Genomic DNA, 22,988 nt, shown 5'->3' with positions numbered 1-22,988 from the left:
ATGGACTTGAAGCAATGTAAAGAAAAACAAGAAAAAGTCAATAAATTAAAGGAATACCCACTAAATAATGAAAGAAAACCACAGAAAAAAAGAAACGCAACAATAGCACCGTACCCCAGCTATGCGACCACGTTTCAAGGCTTGACCAACGAATCATCAATTACAAAAACAAATCCATTCTCCACTTGTCTAACGGTTGTGACCGAGATCCAATTCTTTTGCTTTGGTACCCTAACTGAGAAGGATTGGCTAGGTGCATCTTGCTTGATCTCCAACAATTCACCATTATTCAACTTAGAAATAACAATCTTTTCATCACCATCTTCAATGTGTATTTTATCTTGGAAATCAGTGACCACGTGCCCATCCAAATAATTTTGTAAATTGCTTTGTAAAATCTTGTCTTGTTCCTGCTCGGTTGAACCATCTTCCAACAGTGTAGGGAACTCCCACGGTTTCAAGTTGGAAAGTTTGTTTTCGATTGCATCATCAGTCGGACAAACAATCAACATGTTTGAATCTAATGACTCGGTTCTCGAGTTGAGATCCACATTATCACGAATGTAGCCAGCAAAAATGGAAACCGACTTCAATTGTGGCAAAATCGATTGCAACAAGTTGTTGTAGCAGTCAGCGGAGTCAAATGTGAACACCAAGCTGGACGTATCTTCTGCTTCGTGAGGAATGTTTAAAATTTCCTGCCCGTCACGCTTCTTGTTGGATAAATCTGCATACTTGGCTATATCGAATACGTTCTTTGCCTCTCTTTTATCATGACTGTCCTCATGAATGAAGTCAGAGATCCTGAATGTGTTCTTTCTTTTGGCTACGGCGTCATCAGACTCTTCGTGTAAAAACTTGTTACCCAAATCAACTAAATTCGGAGTGTTTTTGGCGTCACGTTTCTCATTTGCTTCGTCATTGACACCGTTTTGCAAAGCCTGTAAATTGATCACGTTCTTTGGCTCTGCTTCTCTTTTCTCATTTTCCAGCAGATGTTTCAAGTATTCTAAATTTGGAACATTTTTGGCATCCCTTTTATCGTTTGCTGCTTGCCCCTCTTCATTGTGTTCATGAATGTTGTACACGTTTTTGGAGACAGCCATGGAGGACAAGCTTGCAATTAATAGTATAAGTGTGGCTTTCATCACTGTAATATAGTAGCAGATGAAACAGATGCAACAGATGTACTGATTAGGAATGTGGAACTACTGAGGTGATAGGATGAACTTGTTGATAAAGATAAACTTTTGAGTGACTTTTTTTTTTTTTTCGTTCTGAGTTACTCTAAGAGCATCTATGATAACAGTTGTTACATTTGTAATACAATCTAATATATGATAATTGATACCCATATACACTAGCAGTAAAGACCCCTTGAAGTCATTCAAAACAAATACGGTTTCATGACGCCCGCCTGAGATAGCAAACAAGACTGATCTTAATCGCAAGCTAATAGCTTTATAATGATATGATCTTGCTTCCACATCGCGCATCGGCTTCGCCCACAAACACTTCCTACAACTAAACTGCCGGTTATGACTGTATCAAATTAACGTTGAATTGCAATCTTGATCTCTTACTTTGTAAATCCTTCAATCTCTTCAACTTTTGTTTATCATAGCGTGGATCTTGTTGTAGTTCCTCCGTGTTTAACTCCCACTCATTGCGCCCACTGCGGTAACCGTTGAGTTTTTCTCTAGCTAGTTTAAGCTCTTGCGATAACTCCTTCAGTTTATATTCCAAACCATTAATTTCCTCTCTAAGCTTGACATATCTTCTATTCACTTGTGGAGTAAAAGTCTCTGAATAACTCTGCTTTGCGTCATCCAAGTCCAACTCAGACACCAAGCCGAATATTTTCTTTGTTGAAAGTATATGCTTCAATCGTGAACTGTCGCTTGTCGATTCTCTTAATCTTTGATTTGAGCTTCGTAGTAATTCAATGGACTCCTTAATTGAATTGTTGCAGTTTTGTAGGTTGTTGTACGGATGGTGAGAAGGAGGGTGTTGCGTCATGGTCAAAGAGAGCAAGTTTACGGTTGTAATTTATGCGTGGTGTGTGTTGTGTTAATGTTGTGTTAATGTTGTGCAAATGTTGTGAGTTTTGATTTTGCATTTTTTTTTTTACACGCGAAGTTTTCCAAACCTTCATTGAATCATACAGTGTGGGAAACAAAGATAGATAAAAGAGCTACTCCTGCAATACATTTGACCCGTACACTAATATATCATAGTCATTAACCAGTTTATCACCAACATCACAGTATAACACAGCATCAGACATCTTTTTATTGAACAAGGCTCAAAATTGTACATATATTGCCTTCTTTATTTCCATAGCACAATTTTGGGAGGAGAAAATATCAAGAAGGGATTCGAGTTTTGAACTTCTTGCACCAAATACCATTCACCAACGGAAAACTAATGCACTCTTACAATATACAGGGACTACAAAAGGGTAATAAACAATAAACAAGTGTTATTGTAAGGCGCCAGTCAAACGAAATTTCACCATTGCAACAACCATGACACAATCTTCGAAAGATTTAGACGAATCGCTCAACTTCAACCACCGATCTCCTACGTCTGGAGACAATTTATCCGAAACCAAGCCTATTGAACATAATGCTGATGCCGTACTGCCATTCCCCACATTGGAGCATCGAAAAGGGGGTGTCATTCACGTAAAACCTCCTCAAGCAAGAGACGGGAGTAGCAATATCAACACATCTTCTTCACAAAGCACGAAGCCAATACCAGCTTCAAGAAAGCGATCTGATTCAAAATCACAGGTAGTCAACTATCCAATGAAGTCCACAACACAACGAGATAACTTGGACGTAAATTCGTATTCAAATTCTTCAACAAACACACATCCACGTAAAAGAGCACAAATGCAATATTATGTAACCCTCACGCCATTGAATGATACCTTTGTTGAAAAGCATCTACCCGTTGCCATATTTCCAGAAACGACAAAGCTCGGTCGACCCACGGGAACAAAGCATAAACCAGATGTAACCAATGGGTATTTTGATTCGCGAGTTTTATCACGGAATCATGCTCAAATTTATATAGACCCAACAACCGGGAGATTGATGCTACAAGATCTAGGGTCATCGAACGGCACATACCTTAACGATACTAGGCTTGGAAACGACCCAACCGAAGTCAAGATTGGGGATATGGTTTGTCTTGGTTTCAATGTTCAAGCTGAATCAACACATAAACAAATCAGTCTTCGAATCGACAATATCAATGTGATTGCTAATACCAAATCTGATTTCAAATTGGCAAACAGCCCGCAGCTAAATACCCCGGAATTTAAACACTTGTCATTTATGGAGGAAGTTTATCGTCAAATAAACGACGAGAAGACCAAAAAGAAACATCATACTACTGATGGTTTTGAAAGTGCCTTTTTCGGAGATGTAAATCCGGTTCTTGAAGATGACATTATTGGCTTGTATTCTTCAACGAATGCAGGAATATACAATAATTCACAAATTGAAAATACTGACACGCTTAAAACGATGGTAAGAACCTTGATGTCAAGCTTGACCAAAGTAAGACAGCAAGCCTCGGCTTTGAGCTCTTTGCGAGCATTTTTGATAAATTATCAACAGGAATTGGATCAACTCAATGAAAAATATCTTGAACAGCAATACAAGTTAAAAGTACAAGGAGTGAAGGAAGAATTGGATTTGGAAAAAGCAAAGAGTAAAAAATTAGAGGAGACAGTTGCCACATTGAAAGTAGAGCACGTTACAAAATTAGAGGGTATCGGGAAACAATTAAACGCTAAAGACTTGGAGGTGTTAAGTTTACAGAAAAAGATACTGTCTTTGGAAGCGAAAATTGACTCGTTGGAATCAGAATCTTTATCAGCTAAAGAGGCCATTGCAAAACTCAAAGAAGAGCACAACAACAATTTGAAATTACTGCTTGATGCAAAACAAGCAAGCGAAAGCAAAGTGCTCAGAAACAAGTCTATTTCAACCGCCGAAGTTGAAACTCCTGAAGCTGGACACGACATAATTCCTGATGCCATTAATGGGTTCATTATGGATTTATCACGTACTCCTTCGGTGCGGGATAGCGCGAAATCACTCGACTCTCGAAATGGTACCACACAAGCGGAAGCTATAGACCTAACACCACCGCTGTCTGATCACGAGGAAGGAGACGGTGATGACAATGATTTACAAATAAGTCACAGTCGGCGGCCGTCAATTGAGCTATATACTGGGAACCTTTCGTCATCTTCGGTTATTGCAACAAACCTTCTTCCCAATGACGTCGAACCGTTTCCAAAAGTCGAAGATGTTCCATCTTCATCATCATCATCCAGTTCCATTCTGTTGGGCAAGAATAGTCGCTCATCTACACTTTATCATGATAAACTCTCGTTCATGAAACCAGATAGCAAAGCCACTATGAATTTAGCTATCGCTACATCTGTAGTACTCGTCAGTGTTTACATATATTATCTATTGAACTAAGTTCAGAAATATACAAAATTAGCATGTTTTTCTCTTTTTTTTTTTTTTGTTCCTGGGAATCTTTCCTCCCTTAAGCTTTCCACAATTTTGATACGATTGTGCTTACACCACCTTCCTTCTTCTCAATCTCATAAACACCATAGCCAGCAACACCTGTTCCAAAAGTCAAAAGATACATGGCATAGTTGTGGTAGGAGCCATATACTCTCTTTGGAATATAATCTATAATACATGATTGGAAACCAGCATAACAGTGGTACAACAACAATGCACTCAATGAAGAGTCAACAAAAGTGGAAGCTCCGGTAATCATTGGGGCCAAGACCAAAGGCACCAAACCAAGACTTACAAGTCTCTCAAGTGTCCAATGGTATGATCCTTCAAGTTTGTGTGGTTTTGGTCCTTCGTATGCGTCATTGACTGTACCAACAACAAAACCTGGTGGTTGCGGAATGGTCTTGATACCTCTGATCAAAGATGGTCTGATGAATCTGGGTGATAACCTGGCCGAATGGCCAACTCCAAGACGAGACAACATTGCTAACAAGTGGGGGAATAGATATAGGGTTGGGAAGATAACGTGTTGATGATAACTCCCTTTTACGTTTATATTTTTTTTTTCTTCTCTCTCTCTCTCTCTCTTTTTCTCCGGGGTATTAGTAGATCGCTTATGTACTGGAAAAATATGATTGGTTGGAACTTTTCTTAACAACTGGAGCTACCATTTTCTCTATACGAAAAATTGCAGCTTTGGTTGATAGAGATCCAAGTGATTGGTTAAATATGTCGCGATATGCTCTTGAGAGGGGTAAAGTTTCATAATGAAATACCTTTACTATCCTTCAAAATCAATGTTTTCTTCTCAGTTTGTACCAACTTGCTGCAAAAAATTTGATAAAAAATTTGCAAAGAAACTGCAATGAACTTTTCAACAACATTTCACGATGAGCTCCGATTACTAGACAATAAAATTCAAAGACAAATTCGTATTTTGCTTTATTACAATTTACTCACAACACGTTATCTACCATTGCTTCTACAGAGTTCATGTTTTGCAGTTGGTTTGGATACAATGGTAGCAAAAAAAAATAAAAAATTACTGTAATACTCCAGATATATGGAATTTCATAGAATGTGTGTGCATGGTGTCACTCTCTGACTCTGAAAAAAAAAAAAAAACAAATAATAATAAAATAAAAACGAACCAAACTCTAAAAGTGCAGATCCGTCAATACGCCACCAGAAACTCAACTTTACAATGGATTTTGAATTAGAACCCACATTAGGATCTTTAATAAAACAGGACACTTTGAAATGGATTTTTGTTGGTGGTAAAGGTGGTGTTGGAAAAACCACAACGTCGTCATCGATTGCCGTTCAATTGGCATTACAACATCCGGATTCCGAGTTTCTTTTGATTTCCACTGATCCAGCACATAACTTGTCCGATGCATTTTGTCAGAAATTTGGCAAAGAGGCAAGAAGAGTTGAAGGGTTGTCCAACTTGTCATGTATGGAGATAGACCCAGAGGCGGCAATGAGTGATTTACAACAACAAGCACAACAATACAACAACGACCCAAATGACCCATTGAAAAGCATAATGAATGACATGACGGGGTCGATACCTGGTATTGACGAAGCTTTGTCGTTTATGGAAGTGTTGAAACATATCAAGAATCAAAAAGTTAGTGAGAATGACAGCAAGGACAAGATTTCCTATAGAACCATCATTTTTGACACTGCACCAACGGGGCACACCTTGCGTTTCTTGCAGTTGCCTTCAACTTTGCAAAAGTTGTTGGGAAAGTTCCAACAATTGTCCGGGAAATTGGGTCCCATGATGAGTATGTTGGGTGGTGGAGCTGGTGGTCAGCAAGACATGTTTGAAAAACTCAATGAAGTTCAGAAAAATGTCACCGAAGTGAATGAGCAATTCACCAATCCGGACTTGACTACTTTTGTTTGTGTTTGCATCTCGGAGTTCTTGTCGTTGTATGAAACTGAGAGAATGATCCAGGAATTGATGTCATACAAAATGGATGTCAATTCAATTGTTGTCAACCAATTATTGTTTGCCGACGATGACGAGAATCCTTGTCAAAGGTGTGTGAGTAGATGGAAAATGCAAAAGAAGTATTTGGACCAAATGGCTGAGTTGTACGAGGACTATCATTTGGTGAAGATGCCACTACTTGGAACCGAGATTAGAGGTGTTGAAAACTTGAAGAAGTTCTCCAAGTTTCTCTTGACCCCATACGATCCAAAAAAGGATCGCTCACTCATAACAGAAATGAAGGAACAATGAATAGACGTAATAAAATTGTATAATGGAAATTCTATGTGACCCGATACTGCATATAAATCCTTAACTGTAAATTTGAGCTGACTCTTGAAACTGTTGAAAATTGGACCAACTTTGAATCACCAAATCGTACTTCGAGTGCGTCGCAGATCCACATTTGGATATAACCCATACATAGCAAGCCATCACACAATCAACCATGGCCAGAGGTAACCAAAGAGAACTTGCAAGACAGAAGAACTTGAAGAAACAGGAGGAAGCCAAAAAGAGTCAAAAGCAAGGTGACAAGAACAAGCGGATGGAGACGGACGCTGAACGAATGAGAGCCAAACAAGCTGCAGGTATGTTTTCTGAATATAGATAAAGCTAGGTGACACTACTAACACTTTTGTCTAGCTGATGCCAAGAGAGAGGCTGAACGGTTGGCAAAGTTGCAAAAGAAGTGAAATGGATCCTGCTGATGGTGCATGTAAATAGGGGGTTAAAATAGCTGCGCAAATGCCATAAATTGAATAGATCATTACACTCTTCCTATACACTCTTCTCTGTAGTTTCCCGTTTTTGATGTTTTTCAGCGCATGCGTGTTAAATTTATTCTACTCCATTTTTCTTCACCAGAGAACTATTTGTGCTTTTGCTTTTCCTTCTTTTTCAGACCGAATCACCAAAACTAACTCAATTGATCTTTAACCCGGAAATCATGTTGATCGAGGAGTCATTCAGCGACGTTATAACCAGCGATGGAACAACAATGAGAATTTTTGTTTTCCATCCAAAGATTCCAAACTACCCTAGAGTGAAATTCCCCGGAGTCGTCGTCTACAGTGAAATCTATCAAGTTACCCCGCCAGTGGCTAGATTTGCCAAGGATATTGCCGGACAAGGCTTCATTGTTGCTTGTCCATCAGTGTACCACAACTTTGAGGGCCCCGAGGCATTGGCTTACGATGACGAGGGTACCGATAGAGGTAACCGTTACAAGATCGAAAAGGAGTTGAGCTCGTACGACGAGGACGCCAAGCTCACAATTGACTACTTGTTGGGGTTGCCAACCTGTAATGGTAGCATTGGAGCTACAGGGATGTGTTTGGGGGGTCATTTGGCATTTAGAACTGCATTGGATCCCCGTGTCAAAGCTGCGGTATGCTTCTTTGCAACTGATATCCACATTCACGCTTTGGGAAAGGGCAAAAACGATGATTCTTTAAAGAGATGCGGCGAGATTCAAGGTGAGTTGGTGATGATTTTCGGGGACAAAGACAATCATGTTCCCTTGGAAGGAAGAGATTTGATCAGAAGTGAATTGAGACGCAATAAAGTCCAAATGACTTTTATCGAAATCAATGATGCACAACATGCTTTTGTTAGAGATGAGAATAGCAAAGGGAGATACGATCCAGCTGTTACCAAGTTGTGTTTTGATTGGATGTTGGAGTTGTTTAATCGTAAATTGAAATTGGATTATGGCGACCATGATGGTAAGGATAGGGTCATTGAAGACGTTTGTTAAGATGGAGTGACTGAGACCGTTGCTGATCCACTACTCTGCAAGGTGTTTATGGCATTGAATATATATATATATATGAACTATTTGAAAAACTTTGTAAACTCTTTTATGCTTCTTTATTAGTGATGAGAGATGAGAGATAAGTGAAGTTTAGCTGTAACTCCTTTTCTGCTGTTTATTATCCGTATCGTTCCTTGATAGAAGCATTGGACTTTGCACAGATTCATGCAATCAGTATGTGTTTTTTACAAGCTGATGGAATCTTAGCAATACACGACCAAATTCCTGTTATGGTGAAATTTTTTTTTTTTTTTTTTTTTCTCTTCATAGTTTTTTTTTTTTTCACCATTTTTGAAAAAAGGTGGCCCAGACATCAGTCATTACAACATCTCCGACATCCATAGTCTACAATGAGACCAATCAAGTTAATGGGACATGAGCGTTCTTTAACGCAAGTCAAGTACAACAGAGAGGGTGATCTACTCTTTTCCGTGGCAAAGGATAACGCAGCATCGATTTGGTACTCATCGAATGGAGAAAGATTAGGAACTTTGGAAGGACATAACGGTGTGATTTGGTCGATTGATGTTGATCCAGAAACTGAATTATGTGCAACAGGTGGTGGTGATTTGGCTATAAAATTGTGGAAAGTCGAGACTGGAGAATGTGTTTACACGTGGAACAGCCCTTCACCTGTAAGAAGAGTTACATTTTCACCAGATGGATCAAAATTGTTGGCAATTGCTGATCAGGTAATGGGTCATATTGGTACGATAACTGTGTATAACATAAACCGTGATCCAAATACCTTGACGCAGCAGAGCGAAGAGCCAACTTTGGTTATTGAAAGAGAGGAGAATGGCTCCAAGGCCACTGTCGCAGGGTGGTCAGGCGACGGCAAATACATAATAGCCGGGCATAATGATGGATATGTGTCCAAGTACGACGCCGAGAGTGGCGAGTTGGTCAAGAAAATCCAAGCACACGGTATACATAACGAGGAAAAGATAGTGAGTGTCACTGATATCCAATTTGCCCCAGAAGACAAGTCATATTTCATAACTTCTTCAAAGGACAAATGTGCTGTTTTGATTGACGTTGACACTTTTGAAATATTAAAGGTGTACAAAGCTGACGCTCCAATGAACACAGCAGCTATCACGCCGTTGAAAGATTTTGTAATTTTGGGAGGTGGTCAAGAAGCAAGAAACGTCACCACTACAGCCGAGTCACAGGGTAAGTTTGAAGCTAGGTTTTATCATAAAATTTTCGAGGAAGAGATTGGACGTGTCAAGGGTCACTTCGGTCCATTAAACACAGTTGCGGTACATCCGGACGGCACAGGTTACAGCAGTGGAGGAGAAGATGGTTTCATCAGAGTTCATGCGTTTGACAAATCATATATCGATTTCCTTTTTGATGCAGAGAGAACTGAAAAAGCAGCAGCAGCAGGAAATATCTAGAATATGTATTATACATAGAATGGACAGAATCAGAAAACGGCAAAAAAAATGGAGAGATGTAATAGACGCTAATAGGGTACATTGCCACTGCGTAATACTGTAGTTCAGTGTGTGTATGAGCCTCGACATGAGCAAACCAGGTTCCAATGTATACGGTATAAATGAGATGCATATGTGAGACAATTGAGAAATTTCATTACGTTGATGATTAAGCATTGGTACTTTTGTGCAATGTTCTTTTCCAAATCAGACATCTTTTTTTTTTTTTTTTTTTTTTCTTTTTGCCATAATTTTCAGACATCCACATTCTTTTCACAACCTTTTTCCTTCCATTACTAAGAAGTAGCAAATTAACATTTCCCAAATAACACTTGAAAGACATATAGCCCAATGATGAGCGGTACAACAGAGAACCACATTAGAACTGAGTCAGAGTCAGATTTGAGCGATATAGGAGGCGGTTTTGTGGTTGGTGATACGAACACTAAGAGACGAAGAGCAAGTGGAAGACGGACACCAAAAAGACGGACAAGTAGGAACATTAAATACACCGAATTACCATCGGATGAAGATAGTGAGGCTGAAGTGGACTCAGACACGTATGCCAATGTGGAGGTGCCTCAGAGAACACGTGCTACGCGTGCCACACCCAAACCCAAACCCACGCGTCGCAATGGGAACCAGAAGAAGAGGGTGACTCCACAACGCAGCGACTCCTCATCTGACGATGACGAGGAGTTTACTTTAAGCTTGGATGGGGAAAATGATGTGTCTTCGTCTGACGATGACGATGTGACTTTTTTGGGGTCTTCAAATAGGAATGCCAACGAAACCAACGAAAGAATTACGATTGATATCTCGTCTGATGACGAACCTTTGGCTTTGCTACCTGCTAGGGACCCACCGCCAGCTCCAGCCAAGCAAGTGAAGAGAAAGAGGACGCCCGCAAAGACAAGGAAGGCGGCAAAACCCAAGATATCGCATTATGAACGTTCAACAAATAACCTTTATACGAACCACCCCGAGCTACAAACAGTGTTTACAGATTTGGCAAATTATGAACCCATCAAGCCAGAACGTGCTGAGCATCCCGCAGGGATGACCATCAAATTGTTGCCCTTTCAGTTGGAAGGGTTAAATTGGCTCCTAAAGCAAGAGGAAGGTAGATTCCAAGGAGGAATTTTGGCTGATGAAATGGGTATGGGTAAGACAATACAGACAATAGGGTTGTTTATGCACGACACCACCAAAAAGCCGAACTTGGTTGTTGGCCCTACGGTTGCATTAATGCAATGGAAAAATGAAATTGAGAGACATACAGATGGGAAATTGAAGGTGTTGTTATTTCACGGCGGAAGTCGTGTTAACAAAGTTAGTGAGTTGGAAGGCTATGACGTGATTTTAACATCATACTCGGTTTTGGAGTCGTCTTTTAGGAAGCAGCAATATGGATTCAGAAGGAAAGGGAGTCTAGTCAAGGAGAAATCGGCTCTACATGAGACAGAGTTTTATAGAGTTGTCCTAGACGAGGCGCACAATATCAAAGATAGGACATCAAATACTTCGAGAGCTGCAAACTACCTCAAGACAAAGAAGAGATGGTGTTTAACTGGTACGCCCTTGCAAAACAGAATTGGAGAAATTTATTCCTTGATCAGGTACATGAAACTAGATCCTTTTTACAAGTACTTTTGTACCAAATGTGAATGCTCCAGCAACGATTGGAAATTCTCAAACGGAAGAACGTGTGATTTTTGCGGACACCCAGGAATGATGCACACAAATTTTTTCAACCATTTCATGTTGAAGAATATTTTAAAGTTTGGATTGGAAGGTGACGGGATGGATAGTTTCAAAAACTTGCAATTGCTATTAGGCAACATGATGTTGAGAAGAACCAAAATCGAAAGAGCAGATGACTTGGGGTTGCCTCCAAGAATCGTTGAGATTAGACGTGATAGGTTCAACGAGGAAGAGAGAGACCTTTACACGTCACTTTATAGTGACTCCAAGAGAAAGTTTAACGATTACGTTGCCGAAGGTGTGGTTTTGAACAACTATGCCAATATTTTCACGTTGATTACCAGGATGAGGCAGTTGGCTGATCATCCCGATTTGGTCTTGAAGAGATATGGAACCAATCAAATCGCTGATCATATGGATGGAGTAATCATGTGTCAACTATGCGATGATGAAGCAGAGGAGCCAATCGAGTCCAAATGTCACCATAGGTTTTGCCGCATGTGTATCCAGGAGTATATTGAATCGTTTGATGGCGTGAATAGCAAACTCACATGCCCCGTGTGCCATATTGGATTATCCATTGATTTAGAGCAACCTGCTCTTGAAGTGGATGAAGAGTTGTTTACGAAAGCTTCAATTGTGAACCGAATCAAGCAAGGTTCACATGGAGGTGAGTGGAGATCTTCAACAAAAATCGAGGCGCTTGTGGAGGAGTTGTATAAGCTCAGATCGGATAAGCATACCATCAAATCCATTGTGTTTTCTCAATTTACATCAATGTTGGATTTGATTGAGTGGCGATTGAAGAGGGCAGGATTTCAGACTGCAAAATTGTCTGGATCTATGTCACCACAGCAGCGTGACAATACAATCAAGTACTTCATGGACAACATTGAAGTTGAAGTGTTTTTGGTTTCATTAAAGGCCGGTGGTGTTGCCTTGAACTTGTGTGAAGCCTCGCAAGTGTTTTTGATGGATCCGTGGTGGAACCCTAGTGTTGAATGGCAATCCATGGACCGTGTGCATAGAATTGGTCAAAAGAGGCCCATTAGGATTACTAGGTTTTGTATTGAAGACAGTATTGAGCTGAAAATCATCGAGTTGCAAGAGAAGAAGGCGAATATGATCAATGCGACGATCAACCATGATGAGGCTGCTGTTAGCAGGTTGACACCAGATGATTTACAGTTTTTGTTCATGAACTAAGCAGGAGGAGGAGGAGGAGGAGGAGGAGGACGACGAGTTGTTTGTAGTTTGTATAGTTTTTTTTTTCAATTCAATTTGCATCAAGCGGAGCGTTGTACGCTACCTGAAATATTATTGTTGTTGAGTCATAATAAGTTGAAGAAGGCATTTTTCACAACTACTCTTTATATGCAGTACCGTTTTGCAATCTTTTTTTTAATTAATTTTTTTCTTCAATTTTTATATTTATATTAACCGCTCTGGAGGGGGTTTAGGAAACGATTCATTCAAAGTAAAGTATTTCTTCACAACACACACACACACACACATTCCTTGAACATGCCTGACTTTTGGGTTGAATACCTCGATAACCCGACGTTATCAGTACTCCCCCACGACTACTTAAAGCCAGCAAATAACAAGTCAGTTGAAGGTAGGTTGGACTTTTCCTTTGCGGATAAGGTGCCTGATTTCACCACCGGTTTGGCTGTGTTTGCTGCATTGGTTTACAGATTGACTGGTGACGAAGATATTGTGATTGCAACGGATGCGTCATCAGAGTCTGCCGAGTTCATCATTAGGTTAAACTTGACTCCAGAGTTGAAGTTTAGTGAATTAAAAGCCAAGGTGCAGAAAGAATTCGAGAATAATGTCAAGCAGATCAATTATCAGACGTTGACTGAAGTTTCGGAAAAGATCAAAATTGCAAAGAAGTTGGAAGAGAACCCTGGTCTTTTTAAAGTTTCCTACCAACACTCAAATAAGAACCAGCAATTGAATACCACAGTAGAAGGGTCTGTTAGAGACTTGGCTATCTATACAAATGGAACAGAATACACCATTTTTTACAATGCATTGTTGTACTCTCACGATAGGATCATGATTCTCAGTGAACAATTAACTCATTTCGTGGCCGAGGTTTTACAGAATGACAGTGTACCAATCACTAAAGTGAACTTGGTGACCCCAGCACAAAAAGCAAGCTTACCTGATCCCACTATAGATTTAGACTGGTCGGGTTACCGTGGTGCCATCCAAGATATCTTCCAAGCAAATGCGGAGAAACACCCCGATAGAACGTGTGTTGTTGAAACGGCGTCATTTTTGGACCCCACGTCAAAAACTAGACAATTCACATACAAGCAAATCAACCAAGCGTCAAATATAGTTGGCAACTATTTGAAAAATACAGGCATTAAAAAGGGAGATATTGTTATGATTTACGCCTACCGTGGGGTCGACTTGATGGTTGCGGTTATGGGTGTTTTGAAAGCAGGTGCAACTTTCTCTGTCATTGACCCTGCTTATCCACCAGCAAGACAAAACATTTACCTCTCGGTTGCTAAACCAAGAGGATTAATTGGATTGGAAAAGGCAGGCACTTTGGACAAATTAGTCACTGATTATATCAATGACGAGTTGGATGTTGTTACTTCAATCCCTCAATTGAGAATCAATGATGATGGATCATTGGTTGGTGGTAAATTGGATGGAAAAGATGTTCTTGAGGAGTATGCCAAGTTCAAGGATGAACCAACTGGAGTCATTGTAGGACCGGACTCCAACCCCACGTTGTCTTTCACTTCTGGATCTGAAGGTATTCCAAAAGGTGTTCTTGGACGTCATTACTCCTTGGCGTACTACTTCCCCTGGATGGCTAAAAGATTCGGGTTGTCCGAAAATGACAAATTCACAATGTTATCTGGTATTGCTCACGATCCAATCCAGAGAGATATGTTTACTCCTTTATTCCTCGGAGCACAGTTGCTTGTTCCAACTGCTGATGATATCGGTACACCAGGAAAATTGGCAGAGTGGATGGCAGAGTATGGAGCTACAGTAACACATTTGACACCTGCAATGGGTCAATTATTGAGTGCTGAAGCAACCACGGCAATTCCTTCCTTACACCACGCGTTCTTTGTTGGTGACATTTTGACCAAGAGAGATTGTTTGAGGTTACAAACGTTGGCGGAGAATGTCTACATTGTCAATATGTATGGTACCACCGAGACCCAAAGGTCTGTTTCCTATTTCGAGATTGAGAGTAGAAAAGCTAATCCAAATTACTTGAAGAACTTGAAAGACGTTATGCCCGCCGGAACTGGTATGCATAATGTACAGCTCTTGGTGGTGAACAGAAATGATAGATCGCAAACTTGTGGGGTTGGAGAAGTTGGTGAGATTTATGTGCGTGCTGCTGGGTTAGCCGAGGGTTATCGCGGATTGCCAGACTTGAATGCAGCAAAGTTTATTACTAACTGGTATGTTGATCCAAACAAATGGATTGAGGAAGATAAAGCCAATAGTGCTAATGAGACTTGGAGAAGTGCTGGTTGGCTCGGCCCAAGAGATAGAATGTACAGATCGGGTGATTTGGGGAGGTATTTACCAGATGGTAACGTTGAGTGTTGCGGAAGAGCTGATGACCAAGTCAAGATTAGAGGATTCAGGATAGAGTTGGGTGAAATCGATACACATTTGTCACAACACCCATTGGTTAGAGAGAATGTCACTTTGGTTAGAAGGGATAAGAACGAGGAGCCCACACTTATCTCATACATTGTTCCCAAAGACTCTCCAGACTTGTTGAGTTTCAAGTCTGAGTTTGATGAAGATGCCGAGGAAGCACAAGATCCAATAGTTAAAGGATTAGTCGCTTACAGAGAGTTGATTAGGGACATAAAAGCCTACTTGAAGAAGAAATTGGCCTCGTATGCAATTCCAACCATAATTGTCCCCCTTTCCAAGCTTCCTTTGAATCCAAATGGTAAGGTTGACAAACCCAAATTGCCATTTCCAGACACTGCCCAACTTGTTGCTGTTTCACGATTGAGCCAATCAGCCAAGGACATTGAAGCTAGTGAACAGGAAGAGTTGTCAGATTTGGAACAACAAATCAAAGACCTTTGGTTTGAGGTTTTACCTAATAGACCATCAAGCATTAGCAAATCCGACTCGTTCTTTGACTTGGGAGGGCATTCAATTTTGGGAACAAGAATGATTTTCGAATTGAGAAAGAAGTTGAATGTTGAGATTCCACTTGGCGTTATATTTAAGAACCCCACTGTTGAGCAATTTGCTAAAGAAGTTGAAAAAGTACTCAAGGGAGATAAAGACTTTGAGTTTGCTGGATCAAGTGGAGCTGAGGGTGATGCGGATAATGCTGACGGAGAGAAGGAAGTTGCTATCGATTATGCCCAAGATGCCAAAAACTTATCATCTGTTGCATTACATGCAAACTACGAGTCATTGCAGGCTTTACCTAAAAAAACGGTGAATGTTTTCCTCACTGGTGCCACCGGGTTCTTGGGATCGTTCATCATTCGTGATTTGTTAGAAGCCAGAAAAGGTAAGCTTGATATCAAAGTCTATGCCCATGTTAGAGCTTCCACTAAAGAGGCAGGATTAGAGAGAATTCGCCAGACTGGTGTCACGTACGGCATCTGGCAAGATTACTGGAAACAACACATCGAAGTTGTACTTGGCGATCTTTCCAAAGAGCATTTCGGAATGCCTGAAGTAGAATGGAAACAATTGACCAACACTATTGATGTGATTATTCATAATGGTGCATTTGTTCATTGGGTATACCCCTATTCACAGTTACGTGATGCAAATGTCATTGGTACCATTAATGTGCTCAATATGGCAGGCGAGGGTAAACCCAAGAATTTTGCTTTTGTCTCGTCTACATCAACTCTTGATACCGACTACTTTGTGAATTTATCCGATGAGTTGTTGAAACAAGGCAAAGAAGGTATTCCGGAATCTGATGATTTGAGCGGTTCAGAAAAGGGTTTGGGCAACGGGTATGGCCAATCCAAGTGGGCAGCTGAGTACATTGTGCGTCGTGCTGGAGAGCGGGGATTACGTGGATGCATCATTCGTCCCGGTTATGTAACTGGATTTTCCAAAACTGGAGCTTCAAACACTGATGACTTTTTGTTGAGAATGTTGAAGGGGGCTACCGAGTTGGGATACTATCCTGATATCACCAACAATGTCAATATGGTGCCAGTAGACCATGTCGCTAGAGTCGTAACGGCCACTGCATTGAGTCCACCCAGTGATGTTGCATTAGCGGTTGCTCAGGTTACGGGTCACCCAAGAATCCAATTTAACGAATTTTTGGGATGTTTGAAATCGTATGGATATGATATCAGTCCAGTAGATTACCCTGTTTGGACAAATAAATTGGAGACCTTTGTAGTTGATGGACTGAAGGAGAGTGCGTTGTTCCCATTGTTGCACTTTGTTTTGGATAATTTACCGCAAGATACGAAAGCACCCGAATTGGATGATAGCAATGCTAGAACATCATTAAAGAAGGATGTAGAGTATACTGGTGTTGATGTGAGTGCTGGAAAGGGTGTTACTTTGGATCAAATGGATATTTATGTTAGTTATTTGATCAAGATTGGGTTTTTACCAAAACCTCAAGGCAAAGGTGAAAAGGAGTTGGTTGATGTTGACATCAGTGCTGAGACATTGAAATTGATTTCTGAAGGTGCAGGTGGAAGAGGATCGGCAGCGAAGTAGATGTATATATTTTTGATCAGAGTTGTGCATGTATACTAGGTAACTCCAAAAGGGGGAATGAACGCACGTTTAATAGTTTATTATTGCCAACATAACTCTTTTTTTTAACAAAAGCGCAATTGCAAGATTTTTAATTCTTTTTTTTTATTTTATTTTTTTTTTTTAGTCGATGACACAGAGAGGATCAGGCAGAGGTTTCTTATTGAGAAAGTGACAAATTATTTTTGACATATTTTGATACAAGACTATTGAATATAGACAGTTCCATTCCATAGACTAGAGTACCATTCAAGAGGAGTCAAATTACTATTAACTGCATAGAATTACCACACTTTGTCAAATGTGCCCAAGAAATACGTTGGAGGCGGAGTAAAACAGTCATAACAACGTGGATACAAACAATGCCTCGCAATAAACAGGGCTCTGTCACATTCGAGCAAGCGGACTCGAGGTCAAATCTACGACTGCAGCAACCAAACGGGGACAACTTTTCACATCTGCAAAGCAACACGAGTAATGTAGCGGGCATGGACCACGACGCAGACAAATCTAATCATTCAACAAACGGGACACAACCAGGACAAGAGAATGGACGACGAATAACAAAAAAGTTTATCGATATCAACTCCACTGATGGCTCTACTCCAATTATTGATACTGGCAGCGTTAAGTCATACTTTCCGGACAATTCTTGGCAAGAACCTCAATCACCACTGGAAAAACATTCGAGACAACGTCTTTCATCAGCACCAAAGAAGACACCGCCGGTGTTTCCCATGAGCAACAAAAATCGGTCAGATAGCAGTATAAAGACACCACGATATAACCAGCATAAACGTAGTTCAACAGCTTCTTCGACTTCGTCCATCACAACCCCACCATTAGTATCCAGATCTAGCGACAATTTGCGCATTTTACTAGATAAAGACAGGAAAACACCGCCTGCCCTACTACGTGATGATGGCGGAGGAGGCTCAGGGTATTTTAATTTGGACAGGTCGAAGTGGAAAGGTAATGTGGCACTGTCAATAATCACTTCCGCAGGAGGAAAATCCGATCGACTTAAACCGTCAATTGTTGGTGATAGCCCCGGTTTACTAAGTAGCCCGTGGTTTAGAGATTTGAAGAGAGGTAATAGCAATGCCAATATTAGTGGCTCGAGTGCTAACATTGATACTTCCAGTGTCAACACCAGTACGCAAAGTTTGCATGCCCACAAGATGGAACAATCGAATAGGGAACAAAAGAACCGATTGGTTGATCAGTTTTTAAGTTCTTCTAAAAAGGTGCCTCCATCGCCTGGTAGTGAAATGATGGGTAGTCGATATTTCAATGAAGATTTGTTACCTTCGTCCATACTGAATAGCCATGTGAATTTGAGTGCATTGACACCATTGAAGCCCCTAAGGGGAAATGCACGAGGCGATTGGAGGAGAGCACCTGATGATTTGAGCCAGGAGAAAGAGGTCATGGAGCAAGTCAGCCGAGAGGAGCGTTTACAACGATTGCTTGACCATGAAGTGAACATTGATGAAAAAGCAATGAGGTTGGAAAAACAGGAACGGAACTTGGAATCTGAAGAGAAGAAAATACAAGAAGAAGCTCCACAAGTGAGTTCTCAAATGCTGCCAAAGCAAGAGCCCCGGCAGCAACCAGAAGGGCAACCACCCCCACCACTATTACCTCCACAGAAGCAGTTTGAATCAGTATTGAATAATTTAAACGGTGCCAATGGGAGTGCCAACAATACCGCACTCTCGAATGTAAGTGAGGAGTTGGTTAACAATGTATTGAGCAATGGAGGGTTTCGATTTGAGTATGATACAAAACACGTTATTGAAGATGATAAGCTTGTCAACTACTTGATCAATATTGACAATGTTTTGGAAGAGTTGGAAAAACGGAAGCACCATATGAGCCATCGACGGAAACAGAGGAGCTCCTCCACTGATGATGAGGAGTACGGAGAATTGGTGAAAATTTTAACCACAATTTCCGAAAAGGTTGCAATCAAGACAAAGGCGATGATTTATGCCAAAGCCAACCCAGCAAAGGCAACCATATTGCAACTTGACCTAGTTTCGCGATATTTGACGACACTACACGACCTGATGAATCAGTTGCGGGAACAGTTGGTAATGCAATTGACCCAAACGCGTGATAAAAATAGTGAGGTGATTAGTGACAATTTAACAAAATTGAATAATATTGATTCAGACTTGAAGAAGCTTGAAGAGACAACCAACCGTTACAAGGATAAGATAATTCAACAAAAGCAGTTGATGAAGACCGAGATGAATGGTAAATTGACATTATTGGAGGAAATTAATAAACAGGTACATATACATAATCAAAATAAGCGACATACTCGCATGATTAGATTGAATGTGGTTTTTGCAGGATTGATCATTTTATTGGGAATCTATTTGGGGGTGAGGAGATAAAAGAGGGAAAACTAACATGCAACAATATCTCCAACATACATATGCACGTTGTGTATACATAGATTGTATAGAGATAGTGTGATTGCTTTAGTTTGTGGAATGTGTGGCTGGACATATGTACATATTGCAGATCTCATGGTAGCGTTGTCTCCCCCCCCTTGCCCCAAGGGCAGCGAGTGGGGATGCGAGTAAAGAGAAAACGAAAAAATAAAAAAAATTAAAAAAAGAAATTTTTTCCAAGTTTTAAATTTTTAATTTTCAGATTTCTTTTTTTTTTGGTTATAAAGAAAAAAAAAAAAAGAAGAGATCATCTTTCTCTTTAAACCTTGAATAACCCCCATAGCATAAGAAGGCGAAGAACAAGAAAAAGAACAACAAGAGGAAGCAAAGTCTTGTGATCTGATCAAAAACGCATCTCCAACAGGAAACATATACCTATAAAACAGAAACAATCCCATAACAACCAGTCACCAAAACACTCTCTTGAATTAGTATCTCGGGAATTTTCTTTTTTATTTGACTTTTTTTTTCTCGGGGGATTACTATACACACTGCAGCACTGCTCAATAACGCCGAAAACTTCATCTTGTCTCCAAGTGTTATAGTCCTACCATTGAAGTTGTGTTTTCCGGTTAAAACAGTTTTGCAAATATCTTGAAAATTTTGAACTCACAGACATAAAACTCACCACAAAGAACATGCTTGAGATACTATCGTTATACAAGGACATTCCCACGTTCAAGGTGAAGTCGAGACACAGGACACATGAACAGCAACAGAATAAGCACTTTTCAACGTTCAGATTGTTGATCGAGTACTTGTTCAAGAAAGGCAGTCAGGAAACGGATATAAATCATCCTATTCTCGTCATACTTCCCTCCGAGAAGGAGAGTACACAACAGCATAGTTCCAAGCACCACCACCACCATCATCATCATCATCATCATCATAATAATAATAATAATAACAATAATAACAATAATAAACCTCACCACCATCATCATCAGCTGACTTCTTATACACTGTTGGAGCAGCTTCTGTTCAAAGACAAGGTTATTTTACTAGACTACTTCTTTGGCCATTTGAACATCATCATCATCCTGCAAGACTATGGAGATTACCCCACTTTACAGCACCAGCTCAACTCCATCATAAACAAACTATATCATAGAATATCTCGCATTGGAATTTGGTCAGGCACAACAATGGTCCAAAATGCCTTTGACACTAAAAACAGAATACCGACAATGGCTGAGCTTTTGTACAAGAACATTACTAGATCACGCCATTCTACTCAGCATTTGCTTGAGTTGAAACGATTGGTGTTGTCGGAAATCGATTTCTTCAGTTTGTTGTCGAATACAAGTGATGAGCATTTGTCACATCTCTGTTCATGTGTGGGGAATTGGGCGTTTCCAGCTCATGAATTGTCCAGTGATGATTTGGTTTACAGTGCTTATTTAATGATTAACTATGCATTACAGCAAGTCAAGAAGCAACAGGAAAAGGATTCAAATTTTGCACTGGGAGTTCACTTCCCCGATAGGAATGAGTTGTTGGCCATTATTTTCATTGTTAGAGATACTTATAGATCAGGAAACCCCTTCCATAATTTCCGTCATGCAGTTGATGTGTTGCAAGCTTGTTTCCATTTCCTTGTTAGATTGGGATGTTTGCCTCAATTTAGGCAATTTATAGTCGACCCATACCAGGAGGATAATTTGTCCTTGACAAGGAATGAAGAGTGTGTGGAGTTGGTTGCCACTGACCGGGTATTTAGTCTGGTTGATTTGGCTCTGCTTTTGTCCGAAGCAGTGGGTGGCAGTAATAAAGGTTCAACTCCATCATTGAGTAAGCTGGAGTCGTCAGATTCGGAAGTCTCCGCTGCATCCACAGTGAAACAGCCGTCAGCACCAAGTTTGAACTTGATACAGACTTTGGGATTACTAGTTGCTGCATTAGGTCACGATGTTGGCCATCCAGGAACGACAAATGCTTTCATGATCAAAAATAGGACTCCCACATCTTTAGTCTACAATGACCGTTCGGTTTTGGAATCTTATCATGCGTCGCTATTTATTAACAAGGTGCTCAACGTATGTTGGCCAAGTTTGTTACAAATCAAAATTGACAAGGATTCATTGTTGAATTTACATGATTTAATTGTATCCTCGATTTTGGCTACTGATATGGGAGAGCATTTCGAGTACATGTCTAAATTGAGAAACTTTAGCGCCTCCACCAAGGCATCTACAAGCACTGGTGGTTATAGCAGTACGGAAACCACAGAGCAACATGAACCAATGAGCAACGACAGTAAAATTAAGTTGATATCCGCATTGCTTATTAAATGTGCCGATATATCCAACGTCACTCGACCTTTGCGTGTTTCCTCGCAATGGGCCGTTGTTTTGCAACGTGAATTTGATGAAGTCAATCAACTCGATCAATTGTTGGGTAAACAGCAACAGCGACAACTCGAGTCACAGCAACAACAACCGAACAATGTTGATGATGATGTTGACACAGATGTGAGCACTGCATCGTCAATATCCTCCTCAATCGACTCACTTACCGATGACGCACAAGGAGCAGAATGGGTGTTTGAATTAGAGGATGAAATTGAGTACGATAATTTGCCATTTGAATTGAATGAGATATTACATAACAAACCAAATATTCCACTGGGGCAGTTGTTTTTCATTGGCACATTTGCCGAAAACTTGTTTAACAATATTAGTCAAGTTTATCCTAGTTTGAGCTATACTTGTCAGATCATTAATGATAACAAGCAATATTGGATAGAGAGAAAGAGCAGGCAAAGTTGATCAGGAACATGACAGGTATATGTCTCTTGTGTTTGATCATTTATGGGAGTATTGGGTTTTGAGAGTTTTTCTTTTTTATTTTTTATTGTTTTTTTTTTTTTTTTTTGAGAGGAGGTTGGGGTTAGATTGTTTTTTTATTGGGGCTACGGAGGCGTATTTTATAGAGTGAATGAAGATTGTATAATTTTACAGAATTTTTTACCATGGGAACTTCAACTGGCATGTAGACTAAGTCATTAGACTTCTGCACTGACTGATTAGAGCCCAAGACAGACTGGGATTGGATAGTTGCCGATGCACATGGAAGCTCAAACTCCAAATTGTTTGCATTAAAGCAAAGAGATTACAAGAGTTTGCGATGTAGGTTTGAGCTTTACACAACTTTTTAAAACGTATATTTGAAACAAGTTAAGCGAGTATTTCGCATGTCAAATTCACAAATCTATCCCCAGAACACTTGAAAAGT

General features: G+C 40.2%; 9 protein-coding genes and 1 pseudogene across 10 annotated transcripts; 7 read left to right on the top strand and 3 right to left on the bottom strand. All coding sequences in view use genetic code 12, as the record gives it.

Moving 5' to 3' along the window:
* Positions 1–134: 134 nt before the first annotated feature.
* Positions 135–1,148, bottom strand: KGF57_001532 (uncharacterized protein; the record flags this gene model as incomplete). Its single annotated transcript, XM_051750747.1, has 1 exon — positions 135–1,148. One exon carries the CDS (start codon positions 1,146–1,148, stop codon positions 135–137), a length of 1,014 nt encoding a protein of 337 aa, XP_051609965.1.
* A 388-nt stretch (positions 1,149–1,536) lies between these two features.
* Positions 1,537–2,019, bottom strand: SPC19 (Spc19p; the record flags this gene model as incomplete). The annotated part of the gene is made up of 1 exon (XM_051750746.1): positions 1,537–2,019. The coding sequence occupies one exon, from the start codon at positions 2,017–2,019 to the stop codon at positions 1,537–1,539; it is 483 nt and encodes a 160-aa protein (XP_051609964.1).
* A 509-nt stretch (positions 2,020–2,528) lies between these two features.
* On the top strand, positions 2,529–4,505 carry KGF57_001530 (uncharacterized protein; the record flags this gene model as incomplete). Its single annotated transcript, XM_051750745.1, has 1 exon — positions 2,529–4,505. One exon carries the CDS (start codon positions 2,529–2,531, stop codon positions 4,503–4,505), a length of 1,977 nt encoding a protein of 658 aa, XP_051609963.1.
* A 70-nt stretch (positions 4,506–4,575) lies between these two features.
* On the bottom strand, positions 4,576–5,043 carry KGF57_001529 (succinate dehydrogenase membrane anchor subunit; the record flags this gene model as incomplete). The annotated part of the gene is made up of 1 exon (XM_051750743.1): positions 4,576–5,043. The coding sequence occupies one exon, from the start codon at positions 5,041–5,043 to the stop codon at positions 4,576–4,578; it is 468 nt and encodes a 155-aa protein (XP_051609962.1).
* Positions 5,044–5,763: 720 nt separating this feature from the next.
* Positions 5,764–6,813, top strand: KGF57_001528 (guanine nucleotide exchange factor; the record flags this gene model as incomplete). Its single annotated transcript, XM_051750742.1, has 1 exon — positions 5,764–6,813. One exon carries the CDS (start codon positions 5,764–5,766, stop codon positions 6,811–6,813), a length of 1,050 nt encoding a protein of 349 aa, XP_051609961.1.
* A 196-nt stretch (positions 6,814–7,009) lies between these two features.
* Positions 7,010–9,780, top strand: KGF57_001527 (annotated as a pseudogene). Its single transcript has 4 exons — positions 7,010–7,155; positions 7,549–8,315; positions 8,519–8,610; positions 8,722–9,780. Coding segments are annotated over exons 1-4 (2,064 nt in total).
* Positions 9,781–10,170: 390 nt separating this feature from the next.
* Positions 10,171–12,729, top strand: RAD16 (DNA repair protein; the record flags this gene model as incomplete). The annotated part of the gene is made up of 1 exon (XM_051750741.1): positions 10,171–12,729. The coding sequence occupies one exon, from the start codon at positions 10,171–10,173 to the stop codon at positions 12,727–12,729; it is 2,559 nt and encodes an 852-aa protein (XP_051609960.1).
* A 318-nt stretch (positions 12,730–13,047) lies between these two features.
* LYS2 (L-aminoadipate-semialdehyde dehydrogenase) lies at positions 13,048–17,250 on the top strand (the record flags this gene model as incomplete). Its single annotated transcript, XM_051750740.1, has 1 exon — positions 13,048–17,250. One exon carries the CDS (start codon positions 13,048–13,050, stop codon positions 17,248–17,250), a length of 4,203 nt encoding a protein of 1,400 aa, XP_051609959.1.
* Positions 17,251–17,651: 401 nt separating this feature from the next.
* KGF57_001524 (uncharacterized protein) lies at positions 17,652–19,694 on the top strand (the record flags this gene model as incomplete). The annotated part of the gene is made up of 1 exon (XM_051750739.1): positions 17,652–19,694. The coding sequence occupies one exon, from the start codon at positions 17,652–17,654 to the stop codon at positions 19,692–19,694; it is 2,043 nt and encodes a 680-aa protein (XP_051609958.1).
* Positions 19,695–20,392: 698 nt separating this feature from the next.
* On the top strand, positions 20,393–22,522 carry PDE2 (3',5'-cyclic-nucleotide phosphodiesterase; the record flags this gene model as incomplete). Its single annotated transcript, XM_051750738.1, has 1 exon — positions 20,393–22,522. The coding sequence occupies one exon, from the start codon at positions 20,393–20,395 to the stop codon at positions 22,520–22,522; it is 2,130 nt and encodes a 709-aa protein (XP_051609957.1).
* Between the last annotated feature and the right edge of the window lie 466 nt (positions 22,523–22,988).

This window comes from Candida theae, assembly GCF_024610275.1.
Source record: "Candida theae strain CBS 12239 chromosome Unknown scaffold46, whole genome shotgun sequence".
Classification (NCBI taxonomy): domain Eukaryota; kingdom Fungi; phylum Ascomycota; class Pichiomycetes; order Serinales; family Debaryomycetaceae; genus Lodderomyces; species Lodderomyces theae.
The sequence above is the reverse complement of the archived record's forward strand: the minus strand, read 5'-3'. Positions and strand labels throughout refer to the sequence as shown.